The 19,081-nt window shown below is 45.6% G+C and overlaps 1 protein-coding gene across 4 annotated transcripts in view; it reads right to left on the bottom strand.

Annotated features, from left to right (window-relative positions):
• The window catches only part of ASAP1 (ArfGAP with SH3 domain, ankyrin repeat and PH domain 1), a 395,104-nt gene that overhangs the window by 18,766 nt on the left and 357,257 nt on the right, over nucleotides 1–19,081 (bottom strand). For all 4 annotated transcript variants that reach the window (XM_008001545.3, XM_008001541.3, XM_073018360.1 and 1 more), the window contains 2 exons: nucleotides 7,678–7,747; nucleotides 3,623–3,681 (listed from right to left, as the gene is read on the bottom strand). In XM_008001545.3, the coding sequence (XP_007999736.1) occupies nucleotides 3,623–3,681; nucleotides 7,678–7,747 (129 nt within the window). The remainder of the gene's footprint in view (nucleotides 1–3,622; nucleotides 3,682–7,677; nucleotides 7,748–19,081) is intronic.

Consider the following 19,081-nt stretch of genomic DNA (forward strand, 5'->3'; position numbering starts at 1 on the left):
TTTTGCTTGGCTCTCATTTTTCTCTTGCCTGCTGCCATGTAAGACGTGCCTTTCGCCTTCTGCCATTATTATGAGGCCTCCCCTGCCACATGGAACTGTGAGTCCATTAAACCTTTTTCTCTATAAATTACCCCGTCTCAGGTATGTCTTTATCAGCAGTGTGAAAACAGACTAATACAGCACCCCTTCCCCCATACTTCACTCTACACATTTCTTTATCTGTATCCTTTGTAATATCCTTTATGATAAACCGGTAAATGCATTTCCTTGAGTTCTGTGAGCTGCTCCAGCAAATTAAATGAATCCAAAGACAGAATTGTAGGAACCCCAACTTGTAGCCAGTCAGTTAGAAGTTCTGAAGGCCTGGACTTGCAACTGGTATGTGTGTGTGGTGGGGGGGCAGTTTTGAGGACTGAGCTCTCACCCGGTGGGACTGGCACTATCTCCAGGTAGACAGTGTGGGAACTAAATTACAGGACACCCAGCTGGTGTCTGCCGCTTGGTGCGTGGGGAAAAATCCCCACACGTTTGTCACAGAAGTATCCTGTGTTGATGATTGTTGTGATGTGAGAGCAGAGGAAAAACACAGAGAATTTTCCCCCACAGGCATCAAGTGGCAGTGTGAAATAGGCTGTTGTTGGTGAATTTGGATTACGGATGAATACTTTGGCAGGAGATAGAAATGTGGAGCTTTCCAGATGGGTGTAAAGCTGTGGGACTGTTTGGATGAGTTAAGGAGTAAGGGAAGATGCAGAGCAGAAGCAGTTCATGAGCACGGCTTGTGGTGCCCAACACGCAGAGGTGGAGGATATGAGAAAGCAGCTAAGGGGGTCGGGAAGGAACTGACAGTGCAGCGAGAGTGGACAGGTGGTGTCCAGAACACAAGTGCATAGTGTTCCAGGCAGGAGAGAAGCAGTGACTGTGCCATGAGCTGCAGACGGCCAAGGAAGACAGGGCTGAAGATTAACCACTGGCCCATCAGCTTGCAGAGGGATAGGAAGAGAGGATGGACGGATGAATCTTGGCTCTGAGCATTAACAGCTGTGAACTTCACACACAGAGACAATGCGATGGTGTACACCTCGTGATAGAACACACTACCACCTATGAAGTGGTTTTGCCAAAGCCTCAATCTATCTGATCAGGTTTCTGGAATCAACTTCCAATTAATAGGAAATATGACAGACAGGGGAACATGTTAGATGAACAAACATGAGGGGATGGAATCCAGACTGGAGAAATCTACAGGAAGAATAACACAGTTTCTTCAACAAATAAAAAGAGAGAGATGAAGGAGAAACTTTAGCCTAAGACACTTACAGACAAATCAATCAACTCTACTGTGTGGACTTTATTTTAATCCTTATTCAAATAAACAATTTTTTTTTTTAAAAGGGCAATTGTGAGACAGCTGGATATGTTAACACTAGGTGTTTGATGATATTAAGAAATTTTTGATTTTTTAGACATGATGAAATTTTTTGATGCAATAGAATTGCATATGTATGAAATTGGCTGGGATTAAAATGCTACAGAATTACTGAGAGTAGCTGGGTATGGAACTAAATGAAACAAGATCAGGTATAAACTGTTAAGTGCTGGAATGGGTGATAAGTATATGGGTGTGGTGGAGGAGGCTGTAGGATACTATTCTGTGTCTTTTTTTGTATTTCTGTGTATGTTTATTATGGGAAATTCCAAATAGTAAACACACATACACACAAACACACACACACACACAGACAGAGAGCGAGCGAGCGAGCGCGAGAGCGCGAAAGACAGAAAAAGAATGGGAGTAGAGCAAGGGGGTGGTAGTGGGAGGGACACAGGTCTTGATGGGTATTGACAGCAGACCTGCCCTGATAGGGCAGGTCAGATGGAAGGAAACAGCAGTGCAAAAGAGGGAGGGACACCTGCTGGAGTCTGTCCCTGAGCGGGTGGGAGGGTACAAGGTCTACCTTAGGACCACGGCCACCATATCAGGCAGGTGGTGGTAGGGGTGGACTCCTGTGCTGACTCAATGAGGAACAGAAACAAGGTGCTCCTAAGGAGAGGAGAGACAGTGTGGGGGAGTAGGCTGAAAGGTCATGGTGCTGGGACTGCTGGGCAGCCCCAGATGACCATGTGAGGTCAGCAGTCATAGAGACAGCCAGACCACCACCCTGACTGTGCCTCTCAGAAGTCAGTTGAGTGGCAGAACCCAGCACAGGAGGGGCAGGAGCTGAGGGAGCACATCAGGGAGTGACTTTGGTGATGGGCTGACGCCATGCTGCGAGGGAAAGGAGGGCACAGAGGGGATAGGCACAGCGAAGAGCTGATGGCAGTTGCAGTAAAGTCCTATGGGCACTGAGAAGTGCTGGGGTCTGCTGCTAGAGGAATCAGGCTGGAGAGGCAAGGGGTGATATGTGACTGATCTGGGATAGAGTCTGGGCACATTGTAAATGGGGTTACATGCCTGAGAAACTTGTTTCAAACTCCTTTGAGATCAAAACAGCCCCTTGGGCAGAGTTTAAAAATAAAAGACAACAAAAACCAATCCTAGATTAAGATTCGGCAAACCCAGGGGAAGTCTTGTATCTGTTCTATGGAGGGTGAATCAGCAGTCATTTGGGAGTCCCCTCTTCTTACTACACAGGAGCCTGGCCTGACCAGTCAGTGCTCTTCAAAGTGTGTTACTTCACTGAAAAACTCTAGAGAGTGGTGAATTTCAGCTTCCCGATACTAACCCCCAGTTTGACTTCCATTCAAACTAGGCAACGCAGCACTAGACTGGGGTCACAAGTCTTGCTGCTGGCACTGAAAATCCAAGGAGCAGGCCCTGAGCTCCTCTGAGCTTCCGTCTGTATCCAAGGTGGGCCCTGCTGGCCTTGCAGGCTTATATAAGGATGGAATGATCTAGATGCCCCTAAAGGTATTTTGCAGCTCTAAGGTAAGGTATGGTAAGGCAGAACTATCACTTGTGTTGTAATAAGACTGAAATTTTGGTTTTACAAATGAAAAGCTTGTCAGCATGAAAGAAGACTCGGTCAAAGAGCTGAGTGTCTTAGCTTGGCAAACAAACAGTATTTATAGACACTGCTTTCTTGTACTTTGCAGAGCATGGGTATCTCTACTCTGCATGACAGATGCCATCCCAGGGAAGGATTCCTTTGCCACCCACTTGCTAGGGACTTTCTGAAATATGACTTCATTTTGTCCTTACAAAACCTCACAAAGTATTATTTCCCCCATTTTACAGACGAGGAATCTCAGGTTTAGTGAAGCTACTACATCACCTGCCCAAGGCCACACAGCTACTAAGTGGTAGAGGTGCTATTGGTTCCGAGGTCTCTCTGATTATGTTTATAAGGGGAGAAAGAATGGTATCTGGGGATTATAATAATGTAATGTCTACAAAAGTATTATGTATTCTGGAAAAGTATGGTGCTTTGCTAATCATCAAATTTGAGTTTATAAATACCTTTCGTCATTTAATGTTTATTTACTAGGCATCCACTACATGCCAGGTGCTGCTCTAGGCATTCGGGATGGATCAATGAACGAGGGAGATAAAAACCTTGGGCCCCTTGGAGCAGGTAGTGACACTTTAATTACATGTAAATGTGAAAATGATAGATCTTACCTTTCTGAGGTAGTTTAGGAAGAACTCTTGGGCCAAGGGCAGTCTTTGCGGAACTGGTGCTAATTAGCAAATAAGAATCATTTAGTATCTAAAAGTGCTAGAATATCAATAGTGAAATATTATTCAAGGAAATCAAATCAAAGGCATTTACATTAATCATCTAAAGAATCCTTTCAAAATTTCTTTTTTTTTTGAGACGGAGTCTCCTTCTGTAGCCTAGGCTGGAGTGCAGTGGCGCGATCTCGGCTCACTGCAGTCTCTGCCTCCCGGGTTCAAGCAATTCTTCCTCAGCCTCCTGAGCAGCTGGGACTACAGGCACCCATCACCAAGTCCGGCTAATTTTTGTATTTTTAGTAGGAATGGGGTTTCACCATCTTGGCCAAGCTGGTCTTGTACTCCTGACCTCGTGATCCACCCACCTTAGCCTTCCAAAGTGCTGGGATTACAGGCATGAGCCACAGTGTCCAGCCTCAAAATGTCTTTAACAAAAGATTATAGTCTATTTTCCATATTTCGGTTTGCCTGGCTGAGGAGGCATAGTAAAAGGATGAAAAAAAGTCCCACTTAATGATAAAGCCCAACTCCTCCACTTCAAAGCATTTATGAAGGCACCTGGCACATACTAAGTGGTGACCCCAATGTAGTGCACAGAAGTAACTCTTCCCACCTATCCCACAAAGCAGCTCTGTGTTTCCAGACAAGGAAATGGAAGGGAATGGGGGTGTTGGTGGCTGGCAGAAGGTCCCGCATGGGTCAGAGATAGAAGTGGAAATTCGGCCCTAGCTCCCTTGGCCTCCAGAGCCCTCACTTCTTCCACTACAGCAAAGAGATTGGTTCTTGGGCCTCCAGGCTCTCCTAGGCCTTGCCCTCCTTTTGGGGGACAGGTAAATGAGGGTGACAAAGGCCCAAGTCCCCGGAATACAGGTCCACACCACGTTGTCTGAATCATCAAACATTAATCTCTGCAACTGAAACCCCAGTACCGTCAGTGGTTTGCATTAGGTGGAAGCCACTATTTTTCTTTAACAAGAGGTTTTGGCGATTCTCAGAGGATACCAGGAGGCCTGCATGCCTGAGAAGCAGCAGCAGCCAAGTGCCTGAGCCCCATCTGCCAAGAACCCCTTTATTATCTCATCTCTCCATTTCTGTGCCCTGATGTCCTAAGAGTTGGTTGCTTCTTCTTCTTCTTCTTTTTTTTTTTTTTTTGAGACAGAGTCTTGCTTCGTCACCAGGCTGGAGTGCAGAGGCGCGATCTCGGCTCACTGCAACCTCCGCCTCCCGGGTTCAAGTGATTCTTGTGACTCAGCTAACTGCATTTAAAAGAAAAGAAAAAGCCAAACCAACCGACGAAACAAAAAGTAGTCAAAGAAAGAAGATGAAAAGTGTGTGTTCCTTTCTGTCCTGGCTCTTGGACACCCTTGGTCTTCACTGCTCTTTCCTCAGCTCACTGGAAATCCTCCTGCCTCTGGGCAACTGGGGGATATTGCTGAGATAAAGCCACCACTAAACAAGAAACAGTAAACATGAGAGGGCTTTGCTTCTGACATTTTTGGGGTGCATTTTTCTTGTGCTATGCCTCAGCATCTTCCTAGGCAAGCCCAGCTGCCCATTACCGGTGTGTGGGCGATGACTGTTCCTGCCCACACTACCGAGGCCAAAGTCTAGAGGCTCAGACGCTTCTTTTGCACAAGCTCCTTTGCAATGTTGCGGAACCTGGACTTGTTCCTATCAGAAATGAACACAGGACCCTTCTGCTGGTGGTGCTGTGTGCAGTGAGAAAGGGTACTGAAACCTTCATGAGTTGGCTGGACGTGGTGGCTCATGCCTGTAATCCCAGCACTTTGGGAGGCTGAGGCAGTCCAATCATCTGAGGTCAGGAGTTCAAGACCAGCCTGGCCAACACGGTGAAACTCTGTCTCTACTAAAAACACAGAAAGTTAGCCAGGCATCGTGGTGTGCCCTGTAGTCCCAGCTAACGGGAGGCTGAGGCAGGAGAATCGCTTGAACCTGGGAGACAGAGGTTGCAGTGAGCCGAGATCGCACCACTGCACTCCAGCCTGGGTGAAAGAGACTCCATCTCAAAAACAGACAAACAAACAAACTTAATGAGTTGCGAAAGGCTCTAGTTCACAATCAGCTTGATTTTGTATAAAAACTATTTTTTTTTTTTGAGACGAAGTCTCGCTGTCACCTAGGCTGGAGTGCAGTGGTGTGATCTCGGTTCACTACAATCTCCACTTCCCAGGTTCAAGCAATTCTCCTGCCTTAGCCTCCTGAGTAGCTGGGACTACAGGCGCACCCCACCATGCCCACCTAATTTTTGTATTTTTCGTAGAGATGGGGTTTCATCATGTTGGCCAGGCTGGTCTCAAACCCCTGACCTCAAGTGATCCACCTGCTTTGGCCTCTCAAAGTGCTGGGATTATAGGCGGGAGCCACTGTGCCCAGCCAAAACTTTTTTTTTGAGACAGGGTCTTGCTGTCGCCCCGGCTGGAGTGCAGAGGTGCGATCATGACTCACTGTAGCCTCAATTTCCCGGGCTCAGGTGGTCCTCTTGCCTCAGCCTCCCGTATAGCTGAGACTACAGGCATGTACTACCATGCCCGGCTGATTTTTTTTTATTTTTAGGAGACAAGGTCTTGCTATGTTGCCCAGGCTGGTCTCAAACTCCTGGGCTCAAGCAGTCCTCCCACCTTGGCCTCCCGAAGTGCTGGGATTACAGGTGAGCCACTGTGTCCGGCCTTTAAAAATCTTTTATGAGTGCTTTCGGAGTGTCAGATATTCTCCTCATTCTGGAAAAAGAACACCAGAACTTTAGTTCTACAGGGTCCCCAAATTAGGACTGAAGGAAGGTGAGTGAGGAATGAAAGGTGGGGAACAAGGGCAAGGAAGGGGCGTGGAATGTGGAGTCAGGAGAACAAGCAGGCCAGAGAGCTGGCTCCGGCATCTGCGCCTACCACCTAACCACTCTGGGCCTCGCTCTCCTTACCTGCAAAACTGAGGATAGTAGTAATTGGGCCTATCTCACAGGGTTATAAACAGCACATAAGATAGTGGTATTAAAAGCATGGATATGGTGGCTCGCATTTGAAATTCTAGCACTTTGGCAGGCTGAAGCAGGAGGACTGCTTGAGCCCAGAAGTTCAAGACCAGCTTGGGCAACATGCTGAGACCTCGTCTCTACAAAAAAAAAAAAAAAAAAATCAGCTGAGTATGGTGTTGCGTGCCTCTGGTTCCAGCTACTCGGGAGGCTGAGGCAGGACGATCTCTTGAGCCCAGGAGGTTGAGGTTACAGTGAGCTGTGCTCATACCACTGCACGCTAGTCTGGGTGACAGAGCAAGGCCCTATCTCAAAAAAAGATTTTGTTTTTTCACCTTTCAGAAACTCTGGAAAAGAGCTGACTCTTTTTCCCTGAAGTTGGGGTCTGGAAGTGGCTCTCTATCCTTTTCTTGGATGGCACCTCCAGAGAAAACACTTTAGGGTAAGGCTGGATAAAAACTGCCCGTAAGAGATCTCCTCAAGTATACAATTTCAGTGAAAAAAGGGAAGAAAAGAACATTGCTGTCAGCCTAGCCTAAAAAAAAAAATCTTAGAAACAGAACTTGAAAGAGTGATATTTTTATGTTTGAAAATCTCTGGGCAATCAGATTTCCCTAAGGATTATCTTTTCATTTCCAAATCTGCAAAAAGAGTCAAGAGGGAAAGTAACAAAGTTACTTGATTAAAATATGAAAAATAAAAACTCATTCTGACAGGAATTTTGTTCAAGACCATTGCACAACCCTGTGACCACCAGGAAGTGAGGTTAGCTCCTGTCTGTGAACTGGGTAGACAGCGGTGTTGCTTAGAGAATGGTCTGCAGACCTGTGTCCAGTCCAGCCACAAGATGTGCACGCAAACCAAGAGTGAACGTCTGGTTTCTCGTCGTGGCCAGCCCCACTTGGTTGACCACAGCTTTGAGCAGCGCTGGGAAATCCATGAAAACTCATTTCTAGAATTCTGTCCATTGCATCAGTGGATCCAACAGGGGAAAGGAAGCACTGAGATGGCTTACCTTGACTGCTGGGATAGTCCCTCAAACTTGTTTGTGGTCTTACTTGAAGAGGATGGACCCCCATCGTTACCTACAAGGAAAATTTAATGTGAAAAGGTATGTCTTTAGATGGGGAAATGCAGTATGAGAATATATGGGTTTGGCCTATAGACAGGCATTGCTCAAGTTCCAGAATGGCATTTAAAAGACCCAAGCCAAAACAGTATGCATTTCTGGCATAAGACCAAAACAAAATTGAGCACTGTTTTGGGCTTTGCGGTTTTTTATTTCTGGTAAAGGAGTGTATCAAAGAGGTGACCAGCTGCTCTGTGGCAAGACCTCAAACAGCATAGAAACTTGGTGATGCTCCCACTGGCTCAGGATCCTGTCCTTAGTTTGAGGGTAGAGAAAGAAGAATACATTTCAGGTTCACCAAGAGGTCCACATGCTAGGAGACTACCCCCTAGTATCCAGACTCAGGAGAAACGCACAACTCACAAGTGGAATGTGTGTGTGAACACCATTAGCAGGGTGGTGGATAAGGGGTCATCTGCTGGCCCAAGCCCTCAGGCACTTACTGACTCATCATTCATTCTCTTTTCCTCTTTCCCCTTCCCCCCCTCCCCGAGACAGGGTCTTACTCTGTCACCCAGGCTGGAGTGCAGTGATGCAATCAGGGCTCACTGTAGCCTTGAACTCCTGGATTCAAGTGTTCTTCCTGCCCAGCATCCCAAGTAGCTGGGACTACAGGGCATTCATTCAAATATTAACTTTTTTTTTTTTTTTTTTTTCTTTCTTTTTGAGATGGAGTCTCGCTCTGTTGCCTAGACTGGAGTGTAATGGTGCAATCTCAGCTCACTGCAGCGTCTGCCTCCCAGGTTCAAGCGATTCTCCTGCCTCAGCCTCCTGAGTAGCTGGGACTACAGGTGTACACCACCATGCCCAGCTAATTTTTGTATTTTTAGTAGAAACGGGGTTTCACCATCTTGGCCAGGCTGGTCTCAAACTCCTGGCCTCAAGGGATCCACCTGCCTCGGCCTCCCAAAGTGCTGGGATTACAGGTGTGAGCCACCACACCCAGCCAAGTATTAAGATGTATTAAGCATTTACTATGTGCAAGGCATAAATGTGAAGCAGAAGGCACAAAAACAAATAAAATGTCACTGCTCTCACAGAGCTTATGCTCTGGCCGGTGAGATTTACACATAGGAAATATACTAACAATGTGTAATGAGATGAACATCAGTTGCTGTCAATTGAGGAGAAAATACTTTCTAAACTCTGACTGCTGGCAGGAATGGGAGAGAGGGAGTAGGGAATGCCGTCTGGGGAAGACATAGCATCTGGACGGGTGAAGAACTTTCTAGTGGGTGAGCAGCAAAACCAGAGGCACACAGGTGGAGGTAAGTGTGCTATGTCCAGGAGAGGGTCACAAGACAATAAATGAGGGCTCTTCTATGATTCATTTCGTGGTGGGAGGAGTGCAGCGCAGTTGTGGAGCCCCAAGCTGCGGGTACCCAGGAGGATTCCCTGGGACCCTGCATGGGCACCCTGTCTCTGGGGTTCTAGTTCATTTCCTTGCCCTTTCTTCCTGTGACTGCTCTGGAAACTCTTGCTCTCTTCCTTCAGCAGCCTCCTCTCCTCCTCTGCCTAGAAGACTATAATACTGCCTAGGTGGCACTGGGAATGGGCTGGCTGAGGAGGGTGAGCAACAGGAGGGCAGATGAAGAGGGCAGGACTGAAAAAAAACTAACTGATCCTCACTACACCATGAATCTGCTCAACAGCACTGCCGATTGCCCACATGCTTTTATATTCATCCAGCCTTCCTTCCTCACAGCATGAGGCTGGCATCATTACTCCTTTTCCAAAGATAAGGAAATGAGACTAAATGAATAAATGGCTGCAGGTCCCATGGGGAAGTGGTGTACCTGGGAGTCCTGACCACAAATCAATGTGCTCTTCATTATCCATCAAGACGCCCTGATAGTAACATTAACAGCAACGATCGTTTACTGAGCACTTACTGTGAGCAAGGTACTGTGCTGCATACTCACAGTAATTATGCTTATGAGATAAATAGTATAATCACCCCTCATTTTATATATGAAGAAGCACACAGAGAAGTAAAGTCAATTGCCCAAGGTTAGGTCACTGGTAAGGGTCAAAGCTGGAATGGAAAGCCAGCAGCCCTCTTCCAGGGTCTGTACTGTAAATCACCACACTCTAGCACCTATCACCTCCTGGTCCGACTGCACCTACTGAAGATGGAGAGACTGGCAGGGTGCTCACCTCCTGGACAGAATGTGCTGTAATTCTATGATATTGATACAAGAAGAAATGAGATAAACTGGCATTACCAGAAGAACTAAAGGCTTTCACATTTAGTTTTATTCAATTTTAATTAAACTAACCATCAGTATATGTCCATGAGCCCATATAACTTAATATTTAAGGACTTCTTTGGTAACTCTTATAAAATCCTCTGAGCTGTGATGTTCTTTAAGGTAGGCATTTATTTTCTTCTTTATTTTTTATTTATTTATTTTTTCAAGATGGGGTTTCACTAAGTTCTAAGTTGCCCAGGCTGGTCTTGGACTCCTGAGACCAACTGATCCTCCCGCCTTGGCCTCCCAAAGTGTTAGGATTAAAGGTGTGAGCCACCACACATGGCTTTTTTTTTTTTTTTTAAAGAGACAAGGTCTTGCTCTGTTGCCCAGGTGGGAGTGCAGTGGCATTATCATAGCTCACTGCAGCCTTAAACTCCTGGGCTCAACCGATCTTCCCGCCTCAGCCTCCCAAGTAGCTAGGACTACAGGCATGCACTACCATGCCTGGTTAATTTTAATTTTTTTTTTTTTTTTTTGTAGAGACAAGGTCTCATTGTATTTCCCAGGCTGGTCTCAAATACTTGGCCTCAAGTGATCCTCCTGTTTTGGCCTCCCAAAGTGCTGGGATTACAGGTGTGAGCCACTGCACCTGGCCTGGTAGGCATTTCTTTCTAGCACTGTGCTCAATGCTGAGTCTTCAGGGCTAGATATCAAATCTTACACTTTCCCACTTAAATGAGCTGTAACAATCAAAACGTCAAGGAAAATTTTATGTTTGGGGAACGAACTGTTGCATCCACTAATTCCCTTTTCAGGCAGAAAACATTCCAAACAAGTGATTACTAATGCAGGTTGCATGAGCTATACATGAGTAAATTTGAGACCAACAGGGCTGCAGAGGCCCTCTGGCTCTGCTGTGGTCATTCACTCTGCTGTCGCACAGATGAGTCATCATGTCAGGGGCTGCTGCCTAATGCGCACAGGCCCAAATGTCCAGAGTCCTCATTTAACCTTACTCTTTGGCTTCTCAAAATGAGTCTCCATTTTCCAAAGATGGTGTGAGTTTTTATGTCTCTGTCACTTTGCCCCTTACGTTCCTTTTCCCTGCAAGGAAGGCCTGTCTCCTTCCAGTTCTGGTGAATTCCTACACAACCTTCAAAGAACACCTTTAGAGTCACTTTCTGGGAATTTTTCCATAGCTGACTTGACCAACCCTTGTAACCAGCTTCTTACCAGGAGTGGTTAATTAGGGGTGCAGATTTTGGACCTAGACAAGTGTGGCTTTGAATTCTAGCTGTACTACTGACCAGTGGGTATGAGTTTGGGTGACTTCTTATTCTGCTAAACCTCAATTTCCTCATACATAAACTGGGAACAACCATGGTACCTACTACACTAGATGGGTATGAGTATTAAAGGAAATAAACTATGAAGTATGGGACACAGTGCTAGACCACAAGAAGCCTGACACAAGGTAATATTATTCACAGCTCTTCAATGGCATGAAACAGAAATGATGCTAATATAGCTCAATGAGTGGTCACTTCAAAGAATGGACCCTGCTTTCTATGTCTTTGTAACACCACTTTTTTTGTTGTTGTTTGTCTGAGACGGAGTTTTGCTCTTATTGCCCAGGCTGCAGTGCAATGGCGTGCGATCTCAGCTCACCGCAACCTCATCTGCCTCCTGGGTTCACTAATTCTCCTGCCTCAGTCTCCCAAGTAGCTGAGATTATAAGCATGTGCCACCACATCTGGCTAATTTTTGTATTTTTAGTAGAGGCGGGGTTTCGCTATGTTGGCCAGGCTGGTCTTGAACTCCTGACCTCAAGTAATCCACCTGCCTCAGTCTCTCAAAGTACTGGGATTACAGGGGTGAGCCACCGCGCCTGGCCGATAACACCACTTTTTAACACAATGTCTGGCACAGAGCAGTCAACAGTCCCTGCCAGCGTCTGGTTGACAAGAATCCTGTCACTCTCATAGCTATGCAAAGGCTACCTGCTGCGCTTAAGAAGAAAAGTATGGCTTAGAAAACATTCTGAAAATAAAACAGTACTGAAAAGAGAACAATGAGGAGCAAAAATATGGAAGCAACTCAATCCCTTTTTTCTCTCTGTGCAATTTGGAAAACGATCTTAGTGTATCATACAGATGTGTTTAAGAGAGACCTGGAGATACATCCTGGACAGGCAATGGAAGAAAGTGTGGCCAAGACTCCTGGTCACCTACTATAGCTTCGAAGCTACAGGAGAACAGTGTGTGGAAAGAGAGGGGGCAGAGAATGGCCTGGTTGTTACAGGAGTATTCTGGAACAGTGAATTACTATACAGGCCTTGGAGTTGGAAATGGGTTCAAATCTCAGTTCTGCAGTTCCTGGATTTGCGATCTTATGCAAGCCATTTGACTTCTCTGTGCCTAATTTCCTCATCAGTAACTGGGACAATCACAGTCCCACTTCCAAAAAGTAGATATGTAATAAAACAAACAAGAAGAAAAACCAAAAAAGCAAAAAAAAAAAAAAAAAAAAAAAAAAGTAGTAAATATCCATGTCTCAGACATTTCAAGTATTGAGCTTTTTTACCTGGAAGTCCCAGGCCTGCAATATAGGCAGTAAACCAATTTTTGGTATAGTTTTTCATCCATTATTTGCTCTATATTAAATAAAAATACAATTCTAACTCCCAGTGACCAAAGATGAGGAATGTAAGTGATTCCCAGAGGTCACTTTGTCAAGGACAGGTAGAACCTGGATCAGAACTTGGGCTTCTGGAATGTTCTTTCAGTGCATGTTATGGTTTCCCACGTGCACTGCAGACACTTCTCTAAATGCCAAAGGATGGAGGGCCAGGGGGAGGGGGGAAATTGCTCTCAGGTATTAATTACAAGAGTCTCAAGTGTGAGAATAGCGTTAGTCTTAAGGCTATCATGAACCTAACAATTAGTTGTATTTCTTTCTTTGCTCTTGCCTGTAAGAATCTTAGGGTCAAATCCATGGCTTACTTCCACACACTGTATGAGACTTTTTATTACTCACTTTGTGGAGAAATCACACTCCTGGAATTCACCTTACTCTGCTACCCTTATTCTCCCTTCGTCCTCATTTCTTATTATTTAAATTGTGTTAAAATATGTGTTAGTCTGTTATAAAGTAGGTTATAAAAAAAAGAGGAAGGCTGGGTGAGGAGGCTCACACCTGTAATCCCAGCACTTTGGGAGGCCAAGGCAGGAGGATCACTTAAGCCCAGGAGTTCGAGACCAGTCTGGGCAACATAGTAAGACCTTGTCTCTACAAAAATTAAAAACTAGCTGGGTATAGTGTGATGCTCCTAGAGTCCCAAGTTACTTGGGAGGCTGAGATGGGAGGATCACTTGGGCCCTGGAGGTTGACGCTACAACGAGCCGTGATTGTGCCACTATACTCTAGCTGAAGCAACAGAACAAGATGCTGTCTTAAAAAAAAAAAAGAAAGAAAGAAAAAGAAAAAAGAGGTTCAATGAAATGCAACTTCAAAAATCATAAAGTCCCTACAAAACCCAAATCTGTCCACAGGACTATTTGTTTTGCTATCAAAAGCCTGCCTTAGAAGTCTCCTGAGACAGATGGCTGGATTCATCACAGAGGCAGGACTTCAGTAATGTAATGCTGGGGCTATTTTGGGCATTGTGGATGTTGTGGTTCTGGCAGGGAAAAAGCCTGGGGTGGCCCTCCCTGCCTGGACAGCATGGGAATGGCATACCAGAGTGCCATGCTGCAGATGGATGAGGAGGCACAGCTAGCAGAGCTTGTGCTGCTTGCCAGGTGAACCATGCTAAGTTGATCGCCTTCTCCACACTTCAGTTTCATGGGCACAGAAACCATTGCTGTGAGGAGAAAGGGATGGTGGGCCTGCATTTTGCGAGCACAGAGTGGTGCGTGGGGAGGGTGAGGAGGACCGGCTCTTAGCCACACAGGCTGCAGGTGAATCCTGGCCCCCAGGTACTAGCTGTGAGAAAGAGTGTAAATCACTTAACCTTTCTGCGCCCTGAAGTTGAGATAATAGCATTTTCTCTCTGTGTAACTATGGTTAAGAATGAGGTACGTTAACACATGCGAAGTGCTCAACACAATGCCTAGCACTCTGTGAGGCGCTTACAAGTGATGGTCTTATAAAATATTACGTATGCAGTGTTTTATCCAAAGATTCTAAAATAATGAAGAATTGTCATTTTCTTTTGTCTTACAAGCCATAAACCTGTATTAAGAATTTATGGGCTGGGTGTGGAGGCTCATGCCAGTAGTCTCCGGTTTGGGAGGCCAAGGCAGGTAGATCACATAACTCAGGAGTTTGAGACTAGCCTAGGCAACATGGTGAAACCCTGTCTCCACAAAAAATACAAAAATTAGCTGGGCGTGGTGGTGCACACCTGTACTCCCAGCTACTCAGGAGACTGAGGTGGGAAGATAGCTTGAGCCTGTGAGGTGGAGGCTGCAGTGAGCTATGATCACGCCACTGCGCTCCAGCCTGGGTGACAGAACAAGACCCTGTCTCAAACACAAAGAAAAAGGAGTTTATGAAGGCATGAAATGGAATTTGAGAGGGGGAAAGATAGACTCTTTGTAATGAAGGAAGTGTGGCCTTCCGTGAAGTAGATGCATTAAACGTTACAATCTCTGGTCCTCAGTCTCACAAAAGTCTCAACATCAGCTGCCTTGCTTATTTCCTCCTGCCTATTCCACTCATCTTCCAAGGCCAAATGCAAGATCTATTTCCTTCTTAAACCACCTTCTACCTCCTTCTTAAAGGTCAACATGGAGGATTGGGTGGGGCTAATCATCAGCATAGAAAGTGTGATCATCAGCGGAGCCAAGACCTGTCAGTCATGGCTACTCTGCAAAGAAGCTGAATGTCAGAGGTGCCCCGAGACCAGAAACACAAATATCGGGGAACCAACCAAGGGTACAGGCTTCAGACTTGACAGGTGGGTCGAGTTCAGTGGCTCAAAACTATAATCCCAGCACTTTGAGAGGTCGAGATGGGTGGATCACTTGAGGTCAGGAGTTCAAGACCAGCCTGGCCAACATGGTGAAATCCCATCTCTACTAAAAATACAAAAATTAGCTGGACGTGGTGGCAGGTGCCTGCAATCCCAGCTATTTGGGAGACTGAAGCAGGAGAATTGCTTGAACCCATGAGGTGGAGGTTGCAGTGAGCTGGGACTGCACCACTGCATTCCAGCCTGGGTAACAACAACAACAACAACAACAAAACCCAAAAAACCAAGAGAGAGAACTTGACAGGTAGAAACCTCCTCCTGGCTGAGGAAAGAGGCTGCTGTGAAGCAGGCAGGGGTCATGGGAGTGATGCTAGTGCTGCTGTATGGATGGCTAGTGAGACTAGTGGGTACAACAGAGTGGTGGTGTGAACAGGTGGCCTACAACAGATTGGGACAGGAGGCCTCGAGTCTTGCCTAGTTTACAAGTTTGATTCTGTATTTAATGTTAGGCAAGCGATCAACATGAACCCATTGATCTACAGAATGGAGAGCTGCTGACAACCATAACCCCCAAATCTCCCCTGTGAATCTGGAGGAGGAAATCCTGGGCACAGTGGGGAGAGGAGTACATCTAGCAGTTACATGACAGCTTTTTCTAGTCTTCAGAGAAGACTAGAAAAAACAATGGCCAAGACAGGGATTTGAGACTTTTGAGGTTGTTGGTATGGGTGGACATATTTTGCACGTGGGTTGGATGTGACTCTTTGGGGGTCAGAGGACAAGCTGTGGTAAGCTGAAAAATGGCCACCCAAAGATATCGAATCCTGATCTCCGGAATTTGTAAATGTCACCTGACTAGGAAAAAGGGTCTTTGTAAATATAATTCACTTAAGGATCTTGAGACAAGGAGATTATCTTTTTTTTTTGAGATGGAGTTGATTTACTCTTGTTGCCCAGGCTGGAGTGCAATGGTGCAATCTTGGCTCACCACAACCTCTGCCTCCTGGGTTCAAGCGTTTCTCCTGTCTTAACCTCCCGAGTAGCAGGATTACAGGCATGTGCCACCACGCCCAGCTAATTTTGTATTTTTAGTAGAGATGGGGTTTCTCCATGTTGGTCAGGCTGGTCTTGAACTCCAGACCTCAAGTGATCCGCTCACCTCGGCCTCCCGAGACAAGGAGATTATCACAGAAAATTCAGGTGGGTCCTAAATACAATCACATGTACATTTATGAGAGACAGGCAAAGGCAGTTCTGAGAACACAGAGAGGCGGCGGCAGTGGGGAGATGACTATGAAGGCAGGGGCTGCACCACTCCACGGAACACCTGGAGTCACCAGAAGCTGAGAGAGGCAAGGAACAGATTCTTCCCACAGGGCCTCTGGAAGGAGCAAAACCCCGTTGGATTTTGGACCTCTAGCTTCTAATACTGAGAGAATAAATTTGTTATTTTACAACATCCAGTTTGCGGTATGTGTTACAGGAGCCTCAGGAAACTAATGCAGGTTTCTCCAGCTATCCAGCAAAATGCTAGGCTGAGAATAATGGTAATAGTAGCTAACATTTATTGGGTGCTGCCTATGTTTTGGTTGTTTTTCATGTGTTCTTCTCATTTAATCTTCATGATAACTCCATATGCAATACAGACACTATTACTGGCCCCATATTATGGTTAGAGAAGCTTTGGCACTGAAAAATTCAAAGATACTTGCTGAAAATCACAAGGCTATTGAGTAGTAGAGATGGAATGAGAATCCAGAGAGCATGATGCTTGAGTCCACCTAGGAGCACTTTGCTGAGAGAAGCAGCACACGCCCTCAGAAGGAGTTCATGTACTGGGAAAGACAGGCAAGGAAACAGCCACTGCGATACCCACTACACCAGTGGGGGCAAAGGGTGGGAGTGGGGAGTTTTATTGGACTGTGGAAGGCCTTTTAAGTAGATGCCAGGAGAGCAGGTCTTGAAAGATGACTAAACATTAACATAAAGAAGTAGAGGGAAGAAGATTCTAGGTTGAGGGCATACTGTGAGGCTCAGATCTGAGAGAAAAAAATAGAACTTTGGGGAATGTGGTGTACCTCAAGATGGTGGGCATGTTCAGCTTTGGGGGTGGAGAGGTAAGGCCTGGTGAGAGCTAAGGGGCTGTTCTTTCACTACCTGCTCATGCCTGGTGTCTACCCCCCAGTCCTGATCTCTCACAGTTCAAAGGCCCTGATCCTCACGGGCTGAGAAGAGATGGGAGGTTTAAGGGAACATAAGAGCGCTAGAAAGGTGCGTCCACAGAGGGAAGCTGCAGGCATCAGAGAGGAAGGTTGTCTAGGAGGCTGATCCCCTAAATGCCTTGCCGATGACCTGTCGGGCCCTGCCTTTGGCTTCTAGAATACAATGTCAGCAGGAGGCGGGGAGGCATAAAACCAAGCAGTAATAATACAATGCAGACTGCAAGCACCAGGATCAGAGCAACTATAACCTTTCTAAGAAGTCCAGCTGTGTATGAACGTACCCATACATGCCCATTACTGACCTGCATCTGTAGATAGTATATCTCACATACATGCATGTACACCAACATATGCTTTCTAAAATCAAAATTTAAAATAAAAATTAAATTGTTTTTTAAATTTAAAATTTTGATTTCAAAAATCAAAAGTCCACGCCACATGGCAAACTGTCACTGTGGCTGAGGACAGATGATGATTTTTGTCCTTCAAGGCTGGTTGTAGGTGAGAGGCTCTGAGCTGGTGACAAACTGACAGACAGAACAGCGTCCTCATCTGGAAAAGGTTCTAATGCCCCCAGCTCACTGTCAGGCATGCTTACAAAGTAAATTTTGTTTAATAAAAAATGCTCCCTGACCCACCAACAATGGGGGGAAAAGTGGCCAGCTGCTAGTCTTGCTCTTGAGTGATGTGAAAATCTAAAAAAGTGATGATTTTCAAGCCGGAAAGCAGAAATTTGGTAAATTTATTTGACGAATGTTTGAGTCTATACAACGTGAATAAAGGCACTTTAAAGCTTACAGGAAATAAAACCACTTAAACAAGAGGATTAAAATTTAGAGAAAATTGGAAAGAAGCTTAATTTGTGATATGAAACTCTGCATGTGAAACTTGTGACTTTCATGGAATGTCATTTGGGGGAAAGGTCTTTTTGACGAAATCTGGGGATCCTGAAGGCCTTACACAGCAGCCTCTGAAAATGTCAAGGACATCCTTAGTCTTTATGTACATACGTGCTAGCATACCTCAATTGTTCTTGCCTGGCTTGTGGGAACTAATTCATTAACATCAAACTCCAATGTCTCCTCTCTAAACCTTCCCTGGCTTTTCTCCAAAGTCTGACACTCAGTTTTCTAGCATTTCCAGTGTTTAGACAACACGTCTATCCTGATAGTAAAGAACATGTGCTCTAATGATTTATCCACGTGTGTACTGCATTAGACCATGAGCTCCATGAGCATATGGACTGAGAAGGCCCAAGCAAGGGGCATAGTAAGTGCCTCAAGTAAGCAAACAGACTCAGAGAATGAACGGCTAAATGCACACACATGCTTGCCACACACATAACCCAGGGTGTCTGGACCAGATGGTGAACAGGTGACAATCAGCAACTGGACAATGTAACTTTCCCCCAAAACTCGAAACACAAAAAATCTGAAGAAAGCCACAATGAAACTCCACAGCAGGAAGAGGTGAGACACACAAACTAACATATTTATTCAGCAAAGCTTCTGTGTCTGTCTGTCATGGGCCAAGACCCTGTTTGATGATGGGGTGACCCCTAAGTCACTAGCAGGCCAGTAGTAAAGATGGAAATTATGTCCCTTGTAGACGGGAATTTGTCATGTGCAATCAATGTCACTGAAGTGATTAACAAGCTGACTCTGGGCAAATTTATTCATTCTCAAGTGATTACTGAATATTCACTGTGTGTCAGGCATGGTTCCAGTAAACATAGGTGAGAACAAGACAGACAAGGTTCTGGCTCTCATGGAGCTTACATTTTAGTGGGGCAGCTTACATTCTGTGATAAGGTGTTTGGGAGAAAACAGGTAGGGAGGGAGCTGCGTTGGAGAGGAGGGTCAGGGAGACAGACATGCCAGCTGAGAACTCAAGGATGA

The sequence above is a fragment of the Chlorocebus sabaeus genome, chromosome 8 (genome assembly GCF_047675955.1).
Source record: "Chlorocebus sabaeus isolate Y175 chromosome 8, mChlSab1.0.hap1, whole genome shotgun sequence".
NCBI lineage: Eukaryota > Metazoa > Chordata > Mammalia > Primates > Cercopithecidae > Chlorocebus > Chlorocebus sabaeus.